Source organism: Eleutherodactylus coqui, chromosome 2 (assembly GCF_035609145.1).
Source record: "Eleutherodactylus coqui strain aEleCoq1 chromosome 2, aEleCoq1.hap1, whole genome shotgun sequence".
Lineage (NCBI taxonomy): Eukaryota > Metazoa > Chordata > Amphibia > Anura > Eleutherodactylidae > Eleutherodactylus > Eleutherodactylus coqui.
The window spans coordinates 245,157,604-245,175,832 of NC_089838.1; the positions used below are offsets into that span (position 1 = coordinate 245,157,604).

At 39.3% G+C, this 18,229-nt stretch overlaps 1 protein-coding gene across 4 annotated transcripts in view; it reads right to left on the reverse strand.

Moving 5' to 3' along the window:
- Nucleotides 1-18,229, reverse strand: part of CEMIP (cell migration inducing hyaluronidase 1) — a 141,850-nt gene that overhangs the window by 35,024 nt on the left and 88,597 nt on the right. For all 4 annotated transcript variants that reach the window (XM_066592780.1, XM_066592782.1, XM_066592783.1 and 1 more), the window contains one exon: nt 17,187-17,378. In XM_066592780.1, the coding sequence (XP_066448877.1) occupies nt 17,187-17,378 (192 nt within the window). The remainder of the gene's footprint in view (nt 1-17,186; nt 17,379-18,229) is intronic.

Sequence of the window (18,229 nt, forward strand, 5' to 3'; positions counted from 1 at the left end):
CCATTAGTTAAAAAAAACAAAAAAAACATGAATTTCTTCTACAGAAATCTTCTCACCTCTGAATTGGCGAAAACATACTTGTAATTTAGCTAACAGAAACCCTTTGTAGATCCAACAACAACAAATGGTCTAATATTAACTTCAAACTCGACATTCACTTCAACAAATTCCAACAAGATGTATCACTGTGCAAACAAGGACATTGACGACTTAGTTCCCTATAGAAATAATTTCAAGCTACGTATCTGAATTTTATAGGATTTTCCCATCTTATAAAATGATAGCATATCATTAGGACATTCATCACTTTATGATCGGCGGGAGTCTGATCTCTGGGAGCTCCACAAGTCTTGAGAATTAAGGGGATGAAATGATGGTTTAATGTAATTGGTGGTGGTGGGGGGGTTCATGGATCAGACCCCACCGATCATAAAGTGATGACGTCCAAATGATATGCCAGCACTTTATGAGATGAGAAGACCACTTTAAGTTTTCCTAAGAGAGAAATATTGGGTTGCATTGATCCACAGCAATAACTAAAGGATCTTTTTCCAAAGAAACAGTGTCACTCTTATGAATGGACGGTGCCTGTTACTGCAGCTCATCCTCATTCAAATGAATAGCAATGAGTTGCTTTAGCATAAATGGCAGCATTCTTTCTGGCAAAGAATTTGTATTCCTGTACAACCCAAAAAAGCCTATTATTTCACTATATCGCTACCCAAAAGAGAAATATATGTGATGACAAGTGTGTATCAAATTATCATGGAAGATTTATATTCTAGTAAGCACTTTGGATCACCAATATCACTCTACAATATGGTTTATTAAGAACATAAGCCAATTAATTACATGATGGCCTTAATGGAAAAATAACCATTTTATTGCTTGCTTCTAAAAGGAATTAGATAAATACTTGATTATATACATTGGTGGATGAAGTCACAAGGAAAAAAAGTCCTATGGAAAAGTTACTATATCTGAATAGTTGTAATTATGAGGAATATTGGAAGTCACGGCAGGCAAGTACATCAAGACCTGTCTAGCCACTTCATTTCTCTACCTCCTTTGAAGCTTCACATCGCATATGGTCCCTGTATTGCTCTCTCCTACTAAAATTCCATCATAAAATTCCACTGTCCTAGTATTAGAGGATTACCGCATTCTTCACCTGATTGCATGCGATGCTTGACCTGTCTTTTTTGTCAAGTCTGGGGAACACATAAATGCCTAGACTCTCTGTTCAACATACAGTCCACCTTTTATTACACGTAGTAAAGTCTTCAATTGAATAATGGTAAACCAATCAAGGCGTATGACAAAGTGCAAGACTACTAACTTTATAAAAGTCCCTTTAAATATCCAAACTTCTATCAGTATGTCAGCAGAAACATAAAATGTATGCCTTATATTAACATCTATTAATATACTACTCTGTGTAAATGCTATTCCGTTATTCATCTTCATTTTTGTCAATGACCTAGATTCTGTACCCAAATTATCTAATCATAATTTGATATTCTTGTCAAACGTCTGGAGGAGGCTGCACACACATGAGGCATTGCAGTATTACCAGTTACTGGGAAGTGGCAAAATATATTCAGCCTGCCAAGAATGTTATACTTCTACAACTCCGGATGCCAAAGTAATTAGCATTTCTTTCAATTGGAGTCCCCTTTTCAACATCTAGACACATTTGACAGAGAAAGCCAAAGTCTAATTGGACATAAAGCATAACTTCTTTTCAATGAATTTCAGATGCCGCATTGATTACACAGTGCTGAATATACGAACTCCAGAGTAATACATTGGCAGTGGCATGGATGTGTTTTATATAAATGAGCAAGGAGTGTAATTACCATTTATTTAAGCCAACTGTGATCCACTTATATCCACATACAACTGCATAAAAAGAATAAATAAAATGAAAATAATCCCAGTGTCATACCATTAAGGCCATCGATATCCCTAATATGCAGCTTTTCCCAAATTCCCTGGAATAAATATTGCTAAATAGTTGCAGTGATTCCAACTACTTCATAAACTAGGAATCAATATTTTAAAATAACATGACAAAAACAATTGAGGAAATGTAACAGCATGCCTGATGCTATAATAGACGCCATACCTTCCATGCACAGGGTATATGCACGTGTGCAATTAAAGTTATTTTCCAGGTGATTTTTATTGATCATCTATCCTCAGGATAGGTCATAAATAGTTGATTGGCTGGGACCCCGACCAATCAGCTGTTCTTGCTCCTGCTTTCACCAGCAAAAAGAGTCAGGGTACAGAGGAAAAGCAGCTCAGCCCAACACCTGAGTAGTGGCCAAACAATGGACCATAGCCGATCAACTATTGATGACCTGTCCTGGAAAATCCCTTTAAGTATGCAAAGCTGTCATCAGAACCAAGCAAACCTGGGCAGATGCCAGGGCACTGGGTTGGCAATGGTCCATCACAATCTAGGAAAGAATGCTGTACATCTGTCATTCTAGCAGTGCCTCTGTCACCCACCCAAGAGCCCACATATTACCTGGACTCAGCCATGTATGCATGCATTTATATACTCACATGAAAAACATGCAATAAAAGTCTGTATTTTAGGCGTCAGACTATCTACCAAGTATTAAATATGCTGGATAAGCAGAAAACTACTCAATGGCTTACCATTTTCAAAATCAGCAAGCAGAAAGTGAAAATGGGAGAATTGGATGAGTAGCAGAATTCAGAAATGTGGGAAACGTGTTTATACATCCTGGAAACGTACCAAGGAATTAGCCAACATGTGCCAACTGTATAGATATACCAGGAGAATGGTTTTACAGCAGACGTACATATACAAAATCATTTTTCCAGTTAGTAAATGTTCCCATTTAGACACAGATTGAGACTTTCAACTGGAGTCCCTTTTCAACATCTAGAGATTCTAAACATTTATATACATAGCGTATGGTCTGACTATGACATTTCATGTAAAGCAAACTCAAGTAACAATTTACCATCCTTTTACATCCACTTTACATACAATAGTCCTCCAGGAAGAGTTTAAGATAAAATTAATTTTTCGGTTCCTCACTTTAAATCTGCTGTCTGTTAGTGAAGCTGAACAGAACGACTGTCCTACTTGCATGCTTTTCATTTACCCATTATGCAGGTCATGCTAAGCTGTAATCACTCGAAAAAATGCCAGACATGCACAGTGTGCTGTCTATGTATAAACTAGCTTTGCAGATTTGGCTCAGCCTACAATGCTAAAGATATTTTGGAACATTTAATTCTAAAACAAAAAAAAGGCCCCTTTTAATGATCTCTTTAAAAAAAGGAATGCCTTTAATTTAGAGCCTGAAAAAACACATGCCTGACAATACCAGGAGCACAGAGTTTCCATCAGTCTTCCTGCCAGCGTTAAACTGAGTTAGTAAAGGAAAACCAGAGGTATAAAAAGAAAGAACAGAACGGAGAAAAATATAGAGAAAAGAAAATAACAAAAATGTATATTTGCAGATGGCAGAAGGTTTACCATTGTTTTGCACCTACTATACAACATTTTGCAGCTTTAGAAAGTCATTGATTAAAGGGGTTACCCCAGAATCGACTTTTATCCCCTATTGACAGGAGAGGTGATAAAAGTCTGATCAAAGGTGACCTCACATGAGACACGGGACCCATACTGTTAGGATTGGTGGTGGCCCCAGTGGGGAGACTCTCACCAGATCAGACTTTCATCACTTATCCTGTAGATATATATATATATTTGCCTTCCTCTGGATCAACATTGGGGGGTAATTGGCTGAACTGGATGGACATATGGCTTTTTTCACAGTATGTTACTATGTAATAGGTGCTAAAAGTTAATTCTGGGGTAACTTCTTTAAACACTGCCAATCAGCTGAGAATGCCTTTAATTAGGAGCCTCAAAAAACACATGCCTGAGAATACCAGGAGCAGAGAGTTTCCATCTGTTTTCCTGCCAGAGTTAAACTGAGTTAGTAAAGGAAAATCAGAGGTATAAAAAGAAAATTGGTCCTCATGATGTTCTGAGGTCTCTGCCACCCTTACCAGCTCTTTCCTGCTCATTCTTAAGTTGTTGGTCACATTGCTAACTTATCTAACCAGCTCACAGTAATTTTACTTTCTTTGCTTTTGGTTGGTCATATCTGATGGGTTTCTATTTTTTCTGAGACATTCTGGATGCACCACACATCTATATTATTCACCACACTGAATCACAAGGTTTCTGGCCACTAAATTCTTGGAAGTCTCCAATAACTTGGTGCTCCAAATTTATAAAATCTTTTATAATACCATAATAGTCTAAATTTCATTAAAAAAAAAAAAGTTTCATGCCGCGTTAGCCAATAGAACAAAATGTTATATGATACCTTTTAATAGTTTACAAAAAGAAATGATGTTAAAGCAAGCTTTTGAGGCTACTTAGGCCTATAACAGCCTGTAGAAATGACCTAAGTAGACACAAAAGCTTGCCGTAACATAATTTTTGTTATTAGCCATTAAAAGGTATCCTATCTACAAAATTAGCTTACATCTCTTACAGAGAACAATAACATGTAGCAGTCCTTCTGCATTTAGATTTGTGCTTGATTTCACAACAAACTCGGTTCCTTCTGCTGTTGTCTTATGGCTTCTGAAAAAGCACACCTCCAGTCTCTTCAGACTATATACATCCCCACTGAAATTATCTGGCAAAACATTTTTGGAATTTTGGTTTAAAAGCTCATATAGAATAATATTTAAAAGTTCATCCCTCCTAAACATCAATGCGGACTGAGTATATTGTTCTAAATGGGCTCAGTTTCCTGATGAGTATTGCTCTCCAATGAAAAAGCTACATAATGCAAGTTCATTATCTATTTCAATAACATCCAGTTCTAACAAGCCATTCCTTATCCTCCCTTAATGTTATTCTAAGCTGGAAAAAAATCTAATCTTACACTGAAGTAACACTATATTATCTTAAGTTATACAAATAAAGCTGACCGGAGGGTACTGTGAGGAATTTTTGCAAGGACTCAGCAAGTGTTTAAGTGTCTTGTTTATATAAGACAAAATGTTCTTGCCACATAAGTACAACATTAAGACAGAACATGGGGGGAATCATTTGCAATGTACATATGGTATTTAAAGTATATTTTATCAGGTTCTCTAGAGTTGATATGTTGGAGCATAGAACGTACTGTCCATCAGTAATCACAGTAACGTTCAATGCCATAACCAGTGATCCAACGCTCTACTTGACAAAGACAACTGGAATCAGCAATTATGACAGACTTCCTCTTTTCTAATAAGTTGACATCTTGCTATTGTCTGAGCATGGGGTCAGAATGACAACTGTTTTTCACGTCCGTGCAGCACACGAGCACTAAGCTCAACCCGGACGCAGGGTGATGATAACCACGACTGTGGTGGATCGACTATTGCACTGATGAACAGTGCGCACCACAACCGAAGTACGTAACCCAGAAGTTAGACCCGTGCGACACCAGAGTACAACACTCTGCAAGGCAGCCCAGCAGTCTTCTTTCTAGACCCTGATTATCCCTATAGGAACCCCTGGAGAGATGCACCGACACGCAAGGCAAAACAGAAATAGAAAGCAAAAAAAACAACGGAAAAGGAACCAGCAGCTACTTATCTGCAGGTTGTGAAACACCCAGCACATCAGAGCTCCAAACTTCTCCACTGTGGACGGAATAAGCAGCACTGGTCACCAGGAGGGGTGAGAATATATAGCCCCTCTGTACCTGAACACTGGTTGAATGAATAGCAAACCACACCTCTAGCCTACTGCCAGGCATGGCTAATCCAGCATGCATCCATGCAGCAAAGGCAGACAACACTAGCAGAATTCTGCACATGGTGCATTACCCTTAACCTGCTTAACAAGACAACAGGTCTTTGGCCTGTGTTGAGGTCATCATGCCACTACGTTGTTGCGACCGACAGCCCGGGACACTGTTCTTCACTTTCTGAGAACCCAATTCAAAAGTAACAACCAAAATGGCTGCATTTCCTGATATCACTTAGGCAAAAAAGTCCAACACAACAAAACATACAATGCAAATATATCAATAAGTAAAATAAATATAATTACCAAATTTTAGCTAGTTTTCTAACTTTTAAATCTCACTAATGGTCATTATCATACATAAGCACAAAAATCATTGATGACAAAATCAGTGTTCCCCAACTAGTGGCTTGGGAACCACGTGTAGCTCTAGGGCTGCTTGCATGTGTCTCTTCAGCTGCTGGTCACTGCAAATGCTATAGTGAAATAGTAGCACAAGGAATATTACAGTGGTACTGAAGCTTGGTACTAGCACCAAAAATCATATCACTGGCAGTTATAGGGTATGAGCCATATGACTCGGCTATAACTTTGATTTTTATTTCCATTATAACAACAAGTGTGGCTCTAAATCATTTATTATGTGTTCGACATTGCCATGAAAGCAAAGGAAGAGTCAGCCTCAGATTTGACGCAACTGCTGTTTATGTTTACACATGGAGAAATTAAAGTAATTTTAGATGGTCTAATTGTACATCACTTCAATGCTACATATGTGTATAAAAGGTGATAAACTACTGCAGACCTATGTTTGTAAAAAAAGGAATTTCCTATTAGAGTATAATCATATATGAATACACATACACAAACATCATCCCAAAAATGTAAATTACCCCTAAACTAAGTATTCTTTTACACTAATTTAGCTTCCTGGTTCACTTCGTGGTTCAAGTTATAAGTAAATAGTTTCAGTTGTAGATGGATTATAAGACCTCCTTGGCCTGTATATTACTGCTAATCGCTCAGATGTTCATTGAAAATGTTATAAAATAAAAAGAACTAAAAAAAATAGCAGTTATAAAATGTATAGTTCTATAGACTTATATAATGTTTTTCTAGTATTAACGTAATGGAATAATACATGTAATATTTCCATTCTCTACTAACTCCTCAAACCTATTTACTTAACACAAGTGAGTGGCCACTTAATATCACTTTATTTCATCTCTCATGTTAGAACAACATATCTGCAATAGTTCTCCATGTATTCTACAGTCCTAAGTGTCCCATCAGGGTGAAGAGCATGCACAAGAATTGCCAAAGAGGTTTGAGATGCAATTAGCAGTGGATTAGATTTGTTTTTGGTAATCCAGGTCCTGACTCATGGCATAAAGATTTCAAAAGCCCACGCAGGCTTTTTATAACATAATTACAAATATTATTCTTTAAAGTTTCTTATTGCTAAGTGACAAGTGATTGAACATGATGTTATGGAGCGTGGAGATGGGTTATAACGAAGAGGTGCCAAACTTTTTGCTCTGTGTGTAATAAAGAACAGAGCCAGGTCAAACTAAATTTAGTTTTTTTTGTGATATTCTAACAGATGTTTGTGGCGATAAAAAGAAAAGCGAAAAGTATAGGAAATATTGTAGCATGACACAAAATTAACCTTTCTGTTGATAATTGACCCTTCTGTAGACAAAATTACCATTTCTGTAGATAAATTCCAGGACAGGATATTTTTGAACTTGGTTAATGTTTTTCTTAAATATCACCAGATTAAGATATCACTTTGAAAATTCATTTCTCCCAGCATGCCCAAAGTATTTGAAAAATAACACTTTACATCTCTCATCATATTGCCTTATATATTACGTCTTTGCACAAAAAACATGTCACCAGAATTTACTAAATAGTGTTAGGTAGTTAGACTATGAAAAGTAGTAAGAACAGTATAACCCCCAGTAGCCACGGGGTGCCACTGGGGTTCTGGAAAAAGAAACTTTACAATTTTAATGGTCTTCACTTTGTTATTTCAGCTTTTTTCCCTCGATTCAATAGTCTTGCAGTGTTTTCCATTGTATTATTTGCTGCCGCTCTTCATTTTGGGGGTATAATGACTCTCCCCAGATGGAAGATGTCGACAGAAAGAGGGATTGGGCATGTTGGCTTTCATCATGCCTGATCCTTTGTTCTTAAGAAATATATGCCACCAACATAGGTGTCTGGCATCAATTTATTCCCCTCTTATTAATTCAGAACATGTGCTCTCCTGGCCGAGCTGAGCATGCATGTGTATTGGGGTGTTTGGGAGGAATAGCTGCTGACTGAGTGAGCACTCGGCTGACAGCTATCTAAGGTGTATGGTCTTGTCTGCAGCAGTACAGTAGACCTGTCGCTGTGTCATTAACCCTCTAGGGGTGCCTTCAGACTTGCAATCTTTTTTTTACGCAAATGTCAATAGGACTTTCTAATGTTAAAAACGCATCACACAAAAATCACAAGGCACAAACTTGCAATTTTTTTGTGCAATGCATTTTTACCATTACAAAGTCCTATTGACATCTGCGTTAAAAAAAACACAGCAATATCGCGATCGCAAGTGTGAAAACATCCTAAGTAGTAGATAATTAGATAGGTCACTGTAGGCTGTAAAACAAGATGCCTGTTGATTTACTAGTCTGTAGTTCAGTCTCTTTGGTCACTAGATGTCAGCACATGTGGAAATGCAAGCAGAGAAGGAACTGCATCAGCGCTGTCAGCACTGATATATACTTATCTGGATTATTTAATATCAGTTTGGGGGTGGGATAGTAGTAACAATGCATGTGGCTTCCTGGGAGAGGTAGTAGAAACAGGAATGGAATGTATCTGTTGTGGAAGGCAGTGTCATGTGATACGGCATTGTGTCATGACCACAATTCAGCCAAAGGGTAACTAAATAATCTCTGAATCTGCCATGTATGGTCGTCTTTTAGGCCCTACAAGAGGCAAGGTCTAAGGCCTCATCTCCACGGTGACAGATCCACAGCGGATCACCCGCACGCGTGATCTGTGCCCCATAGGGATTCATTGGACACCCGCAGGTAATTAAATACCTGCGGATGTCATTTTCCCCTGAGGCACGGATTGTGTGTGCGGGAAAACACCCGCAGCATGCTTCATTGAAGTGCGGGTCTCCCACGAGGATGGCTCCCGCAGGCTTCTATTGAAGCCTATGGAAGCTGTCCGGATCCGCGGCACACCCGCAGCTGAATTCCTGCTCTCTGGCGCAGGAGCGTGGAAGAGCAGGAGTTAAAAAAAAAAGAGTGCACGGCGCAGGCGCGCGGCACGCTGCCGGCATGCCAAGATCCACAGCGTCCGGACAGGTAATTAATCCTTATTTTTAGGCCTCATGTCCGCAGGAAAGGAGGGACCCGCTGCGGGATTCTGCATTAAGAATCCGCGGCGGGCCTGATTTTCCCCATGGACATGAAGCCTAAGGTCCCTTTTACATGAACAATTATAATTTAGATTCTTGCTGGATTGCGGGACTGAAAGATAATCGTTCAGTTTCTGCAGGCATAAAAATCAAACAACAATTGGCCTATGTAACCAGGCAGTTGTGAAAGCACAAGAGCGATTATCACTGAGACAACAGTCATCACTAATAGACCACCTTTCTATGTACCAATACACATAGTACACTGACCTACATAAGTACTTAGTATAACGTGCAAGCAATTAAACAATCACATCTTCAGTTCCCTAATTGGACTGTAAGAAAAGTTTAATAACCTGTTTAACTTTTTTTCCTAAATTTTTTTTATTGAATACTGAGTTTTTAAAAAATTTGCATTTTTCTTTATAAAACACTTTTTTAATGGGGGAAAAACCAATATAGAATAGTTATATCTTCGGGATCATAATGTCCAAAACTATAAAGTTGAATCTCATAAAAAATCTAAAAAAAAAAAGAGTTATAAATACCACAAAATGGCACCAATGAAAACTACAGCTCGCCCTTCTGATGACAGAAAAACATTTTTTAATTGTAAGGCCTCATACCCACAGTTGGGTCAGATTCTGACTGCGAAATCTCACAGCGGAATCAGACCCTGTGCCCCATCATTGACCCCCGTGTACCTGTCAGTTGTCTTCTCTATCTGCTCTGCAGATGTGTCGGCGTGCCACCGCGATTGTGCCATGCAGAGAGTTGTGCCGGCGATGACGCGGATCCACCACTATTCGCAGCGGGACGGATGGCTTCCATTGACTGCAAAGGAAGCCATCCGTGTGAGCCTCACACTAGAACAGGACATGCTGAAATTTTTCCCCGAAAGCAGAAAATCGTAGTTGATTTCCACTCGTGGGCATGGAAAAGCATTTTCATTGCATGTCCTATTGGGATTATTTGCTGAGAGATCCGGAGGCGAATGCTCGCTCTGGATCCCGCAGTGCAAAAACGTCCGTGGGCATTGGGCCTAAAAGTGTTTTTGTGCAAAAGTAGAAAACTATAAATGATATATTACTTTCGTGTCATTGTAATTATAATTGATCCAAAGAATATAATCAAAACCCAAAACACAAATTGATTTATCCATCATGGGGTCTCCATGCCTCCTAAAAAAATCAAAAGTTATATAATATATTATATACACCCCAAATGAGTGCTATTGACAAAAACCACTTGCCCCAGAAAAACAAGCTCTCATACGGCTATGTTGACAAAAATAAAATAAAATAAGGCTCCTGGATTGTGGTGATGAAACAAGGCAAACAATTGTTTAGTCATTAGGGCCCAAAATAGGTCAGTCACTAAGGAGTTAAACAAGTCCACTAATATCAAGTTGTGTTCATGTATCAGCCTTCATGTCCTAGTCTAAAAAAACTCAAAAGCCATAAACCAGATGTTTAAATCCAGCTAAATCTCTTTGCACTGCTCTTATTTCAGCATGGCAAGGCATAACCATTTGTTTGCAATCATCCTACTTGAAAAAGTAAAGAAAAATAAGACGTACACAACATCTGTCTTGGTGGTGATTATAGAGTCATTTCTGTTTGTCATTGAAAGCATTTTTCAAAAACTTGTGGGAGGATTAGCACTAAAGATAGAACATACTCCAATCATGATGAAGCCCTGACACAAAAAGCTTGGCTGCTGACATCTCTGTTTGCTAGAACCTGTCTTAGCAGCACAGACTGCTAGGGGTCGCTAACCTGGCTGCAATAGCCAGAACAACGCTGTATATGGATCTAGAAATATATAAGGAATTGGTGAATTTGCAGTTTTCGAGTTCATTATTCATAGTATGGAAATATGGAAGGCTAATTACACTTTGACGGCTACATTTTTATTGCAACTAAAAAAAACGCAATTTTGCAAATAGCCCTGATTAAAACATAATCATGCAATGTATACAGACAGCTCTTATGCAGACCTCCATGGTAGGAGGCTATTTGTTTTATTTTACTTGTTTATATAGTGCATACATATTGTGCAGCTCTGTACATCCTTGATATTAGGTTTAGAGATGAGCGAGCATACTCGCTAAGGGCAATTACTCGATCGAGCATTGCCCTTAGCGAGTAGCTGCCCGCTCGAAAGAAAAGATTCGGCTGCCGGCGGCGGGCGGGGAGAGCGGGGAGGAACGGAGGGGAGATCTCTCTCTCCCTCTTTCCCCCCAGCTCCCCCCTGCTCACTGCCGCAATTCACCTGTCACCTGCGCCGACAGCCGAACCTTTTTTTCCGAGCAGGCAGGTACTCGCTAAGGACAATGCTCGATCGAGCAATTGTCCTTAGCGAGTATGCTCGCTCATCTCTAATTAGGTTCTGTTCCCATGGGGGCTCACAATGTAAAGTCACCTGCTAGTACGTTTTTGTAGAGTGTGAAGAAACCAGAGTACCCAGAGGAAACCCATGCAAACATGGGGAGGCCATAAAAACTCCATTCAGCTGTCACCTTTGCTTGTATTTAAACCTAGGACCCCAGTTATGCAAGGCAACAGTGTTAACTACTGATCCTGCAGTCACCTGTTACTCCTTTTCATCTACCTATAGACAACAGAAGAGAGGACAGCAGGAGTGGAGTAACACATACATACTCCTAGTTATCAGGGGCAGCAGTACACATGTTCCAAGTGTTCAGCCATGACAGTAATGGGCAGGGCTTATCATACCATGAGTTTCTACCACAAGAGGTGGGGCTAAGTAGCTACATGGCCAGGACTTAGCAGTGGAGGGGTGTCTGAGGTAGATGCTTATGTCCTGCCAGGATTCTGTTTCTCAAGGTGAGACAGTTGCCAAAACTGAGCTGGTAAGTATTACAACGTGGAGAGATTGATAAACCATCTAAGTGGAATTATACACATTGAAAATATGATTCTTCTCAGTAAGAGAAACCAAAAAGTCTTGTAGATATGCCAGCCTGCGGATGAACCCTAAGTTAGTTTGAAAGCTCACTATAACATCATGTATTTTTGTTAGCCAGTAGGTGTCATATCCAAAAGATTATTTGGTTTCTCTTGCTGGGAACAATCACATTTTGCTCTACTGGCTAACATCGTACCACAGTTTTTTTTTACACATTGAAAATGGTACACATCTTTAAAAAAGTCCACTAGAGTATTTTAACCCCTTCCCGCTATAGGACGTAAAATTACATCCTGCGGGGTTGGGGTATGTATGAAGATAGATCGCGGAGCGACGTCTCTTCATACGCCGTGGGCACTGGTTGTTTATTATAGCTGACACCTGCCGACAATAGCTGCAATCAGCAGCGCGGCTGATTGGTGCTATTAACCTTTTAAATGCTGCTGTCAATTCAAGGGAACTTTGCAGGTGTCATGGCAGCGGGGGACCTTCACAAAGGCCCCAGGGCTATCTTAGGATATTGCCTATCAAGCCATCCCTGTGGGGTGGCTTGATAGAATGTCTGCTCGATTACAGTATGATGTAATGCTATGGCATGGTTGATGTGCCCTGTGGGGATGAGAAAAAAAGAAAACTCAGAACAATAAAGTGTTACCAAATATTTAAAATAAGTAATAAAGATTAAAAAAAAACTTTTGCCATATTTATAATAAAAGAATCTAAATAATAAAACAAAAATACATATTTGGTATTGCTGAGTCCATAAATGTGCAATCTATCAAAGTAGTGCATAATTTACCCCACACGGTGAACGTCATTTGAAAAAAAAATAAAGAACGCCAGAAATGCACTTTTTGGTCACCTTGTCTTCCAGAAAAAATGCTATAAAAAACGATCAAAAAGTCATATGTATTCAAAAATGGAACAAACACAAATTACAAGATGTCCCACAAAAAATGAGCCTTCGCCTAACCAGTTCGACCGAAAAATAAAAATGTTATTGCGTGCAGAAGATGGCGGCAGAAAATAATTTTAAAAAAGGAAATTTCTTTGAAAAAAAATAAAAGTAGTACAGCGAAAAAGAAACTGGATGTTCGGTATCGTGGTAATCATACTAACCCATAAAATAAAGTTATCATGTCATTTTTGTTGCAGTTTGTGCGCCGTAGAAACAAGACACAACGAAAGATGGGGGAATGTCATTTTTTTACATTTTACTCCACTTAGGTACCATTGAAAAATACAACTCATCCTGCAAAAAACAAGCCCTCAGACATCTACATTGATGGATAAATGTAGGAATTATGATTTTTTAAAAGGGAAAAAGAGGGCTGCGTCATTAAGGGTGCTTTAACACGAACGTATGCATGTGTGTACATAGGTCCGCACAAAACCATGCATCTATTAGAACCATTGGTTCCCTATGGTGTGTTCACATGTCTGTGTTCTACAGGCGTGCACACGCGTGCACTTTTAAAAGATAGCACCATAGGTCCGTGGTGCATGTCAATATTCGCCGCGGGGAGTCCCCTTGTCACTGAACATTGTGACAGCACTGTCACAGTGTTCGGTGACAAGATAACTCCCTGTGGGGGGTGAAGAATACCCTGCCACAGCTGTCACAGATGTGACAGCTGTGGCAGAGGATTTCTTAATCCCTGTGGGGAATAAAGAATCCCATGCCACAGCTGTGACAGCTGTGGCAGAGGATCACGAGGCTCTCTCATTGATTTCAATGGGGCCACCGCTGCCGGTGGCCCCATTGAAAGCAATAGGATTCCAGCACCCCTGCAGTGATGTTCACAAGTCCGTGCTGCAAAAAAAATGCTGCCGTGGCTCCCACATGGTCCTGTGGTCAGCACCATGGACAGTGCCTCAGCACGGAGCTGACAGGCGGGTCGGCACTTACTGTCCTATCTTTTTTAACCAGCGCAGATTCTGTGTTGGTAAAAAAGCTCTGTGTGAGCGCTTCCATAGCAACCTATTGGTTTCTATAGAAGTGCGGTTTACACGATGCTGTAGCAGCGTGTAAACCACGCTATCTGAATGCACCCTTAGGTGTTAAGCGACTCCAGTGTTAGCCTCCATAGACCATTTAGGAGACCACATACTATTTCATCAATTACAGCCTTTTCTGGTCCAAGGGCCACATGGCCAGACTGAACCCTTCCCAAGGGTCACAATAAAGCTTAATGGGGTATTATCATCTTAGACATTTATGGCATGTGAAAATATATGCCATAAATGTCTAATAGGTGCAGGTTCCACTTCCAGGACTTCCAAGTATTGTATTGGGAGGATGGAGGTCCCTTTCTCCCCCATACACACCTGCGATTAAACCACAATGATGTTAAACTCATGCATGACCTCAGCTACCCTTTTCTAAAGGGCCACATAGGAGTCAAGTCAGGTGAACCTATTCTGCCAATATATGAAGGTTTCAGAAATGGCCACAAAGAGGACCATCAGTACTTACCCATCCCTCCACGGTATGTGCCACTCCTCTTCGACAGGGAAAATACTTGTGAACAGCCAGCAGACACAGATAAGCACATCTATGACCAGATGGTTGGGGGTCACAAAGAATGGCATTGTAGGCTGCATCTGGTCCACAGGCTGTGCATCTCTGCTCTGTTGAACCCTTGGAAGCATTTAGTTACAAATCGTTGTGTCTAAACTGTCCATCTATATTAATAGTAGCATTTGTCCATACTCAAAAGTTCCCATAGGGTATGCCAATGAGAACTCTTCAGACAAGGATGTGACAGACCTATGAGGTTCCAGTCTTCCACACTGCGATCTACTAGTCCTTGCTCTGAGGTTTATGTGCAGATCTTGATCTGTTGCTTATCCACCACTGATCTCAAGCTATTGTCTAACTATACGGTCTCTGATTCCTAAGACCATATATACTCTCGTCAGAAACTAACTTGTCATTTTCTGCTTACTTGCAGATGTTATACATCTCTAGCAAACAGTTTGTGCTCTAATTTTATGGTGTATAAGGAATTCTTATGAGATGAAGAGATTAGCCTCAGGTAAAACCATGTTATGTGCAAGTGAAGCGAGGGAGCACTGAACTGTCTTGACACGTAATCCCCACCAGCAAAAGATCATGCTTATCAGATTAGAGCGGACAGTAGAGCACGATCTGTATATGTACCATAAATCAGACAAAATAAGCTTCAAATGGAAACATACAGATGTTTAAAAAGTAGCAGGAACAGCTCTAGCACTGATTCACATCACAGTGAAATATGAGCCACTCTTATACTGAAAAGCTTCTTTGTAGCTGTCACATATGTATATGTTTCCATCCCTTTAGGGAAAGTGAAGGGAGATCCGTCCCAATGTATAAACACATTACTCTTCCATTAAACCTGACCTGCTACTATGGATTAGCAGTGCCTGAATTGAAAGTAAACTATCTATAGAGCTCTACAATTTTTAGCATTAGGTAAATCATGAATATATATTTATAATGTTTAGTTAAAATATATGTGTGCAGATATACACACTATATATGTATATATATATATATATATATATATATATATATATATATATAATTTGTTGCAATAATGCTCCCTTTTAAGAAATTTCATGTGTAATATATGAATTGTCAAAAATTGTAATAAGGTATGAAAATACTAATAAAAATATTGAAGCACAAGATAATGTTAATGTGTTGCTTTGCTTGTTCCCTGACCCCTCATACACTGAAAGTTTATGCCCCTCTGAGTGAACTTTGCCTTTTGCTGCACTGCTTGCTTTTTATTCCTTCTCTGTTACACTTTCCTGACCGCTTTTATTTTCTTTGAAAAGTGGCCAACCTTTCCCTTGGCAAAGCAATGCAAGTCACATCGGGTGGATACAATTATCCTGATACAACTTTCCACAAAGGCCAATACCCCCCCACAGTCTAGATACAGAAGATAAAGGTGAGGTAGTAAATGGAGAGGAATGTTCCACTACTTATCAGATCTCCCCATCTTTCTACAGGAAATGACCAGAAATGCAGTGAGGTCTCTCAAGATGGTGATAAACAACAATAAATATGCTAGCATAAAGAAACAGCATAGAACTGTCAGGCTGATAAGAATAGGCGGACTGATGTTATCACTGCAAGAAAATCAGAGCAATAGTGCTTATCTGTACATAAAAATATACTTTGGGAAAAGTAAGTTTTGGAGAGGTCATTTGCCATTTCTCACTGAATTAAATGGAAGGTATTCTCCTTCGATGACTCCATTGATGCCACATGGGTGTTTTATTAACTTGGAAAATGTAATACAATGCCATAAATATATCAGGATTAAACTATTTGATACATTGGCTCCTGTGTCTTACTGTATACTTTTCTGTTTAGTGGCTGTTTGTCACTTATTTTTTATAATAACATTTATATGATATGCATGTAAGAATAGATCACTCAAATTGTAGTGTATATAAAGTTTTGAGTCTCAACTGGAGATTCTGGAATTCTCACTTGTCCTCTTTGTGATATATTAAACTACAGTTATAACAGCAAACTCTACCAATATGATCAGTTTCAACCATTCAAGATGTTCTCCACTGGTTGGAGCCTAGTATGAATATTTGCATATGAACAATATTCCCAGGGCTGACTCCAGGAATACGCAGGTTTTGGATAGTAGAATCATGGTGGACCCATTGACTTCCCCACCTTTGGCTCGTCGACTATAGAGAATGTTTACTCACATCAAGCCCCGTAAGCCCTGGCACAGGTTCATGTGTGTCTAGAGCTAGCTTTAAAAGTTCCAAGTGATGAGAACTATACTATCTGTGGAAAACTTCTCATCACCACCATTATTGTGGGTTGCAGAGATTTTCCACCACCCTGTGCTCAAATGAGGAAGAGCAGCAGAGACTTTGCTTGATTTTTAGGATGGTGGTGAAACTGTAGATTGACTTATATGCATAGGGTTGATAAATAAAATTAACTGATGAGCAATGTTAAAACTATGAGCAATGTTAAAAAATATCTACAAAGATATTTCTTACCTTGCACTTTGACTTGATTAGGAGCACAAGCTCTGCAGGGAAGTACTTTGAATTCTTCTGCTTGGTACATGCTATAGTCTGTACTGGTTACCACAATGATATCTCCAGCTCTCCAAGACCTGGCATTGTCTGCCAGATGCAGAATGGTGCTGTTCACGTTGGTATTAACAGTCACTGTCAGTCTTGGCTTCACTGTAAAACATAGAATACGAGAATAGGATAATTTGCCTTTTTATAAAGAAAGCTGAACAGTACTCCAAATGTATGAAAAGCATGAATACATGCCACCTCTGTGGGTATAATCCTGATTATCCAACCATATAGATCATTAGAAAAAGCAGAAGGTACCTTCCAAAGAAAAGAAAAGGCACCTGCTTTTGCTGCTATTACTTTTTTGAAACCATACTTCAGAAGCTGCCCTCTACTTCTTCTGATGATAATTTGCTTATTTACTATGACCCAGAGTTATACTCTTTTTACTACTTGACTGAGAACTCACATTCATGGCCTCTCACTTAGCCAACCAGCAGCCTATTGTGCACTGATGAGGCGCAAGGACCCCAAAACAGCCATATGTACATGTGTATGATTTACATTCCTAGTCATGTGGCAGAGCCTGTTAAAAGGTCAGATATTGATTCATAGGGTGGTTACTTTCCAATAAGTGGTGCTGTGGAGGATTATTTCATCAGTAATTTGCATTCCTACTTGACTGATAAACTTTAAAATTGCTCTAGTTCTCGTACAAGACACTCATGAGAATATCGGGTCAAGGGAGCATATTTAGAGTTTCTATTAGAATCATAGAATGGTAGAGTTGGAAGGGACATCCAGGTTCATCTGATCCAACTCCCTGCTCAGTGCAGGATGATATTAAAGTTATATTTCTGTGGAAATTACCCTTGAGTAGACGATATTTATAATATTTACATAATAAAAGCACATTCCTAAATTTCAATGTGATGAGTTATTTGTAATCTGGTACTTCAAGATACATTCTTTAGAAAATCAGCATACTAGACATGTTTAATATCAGAGTGAAT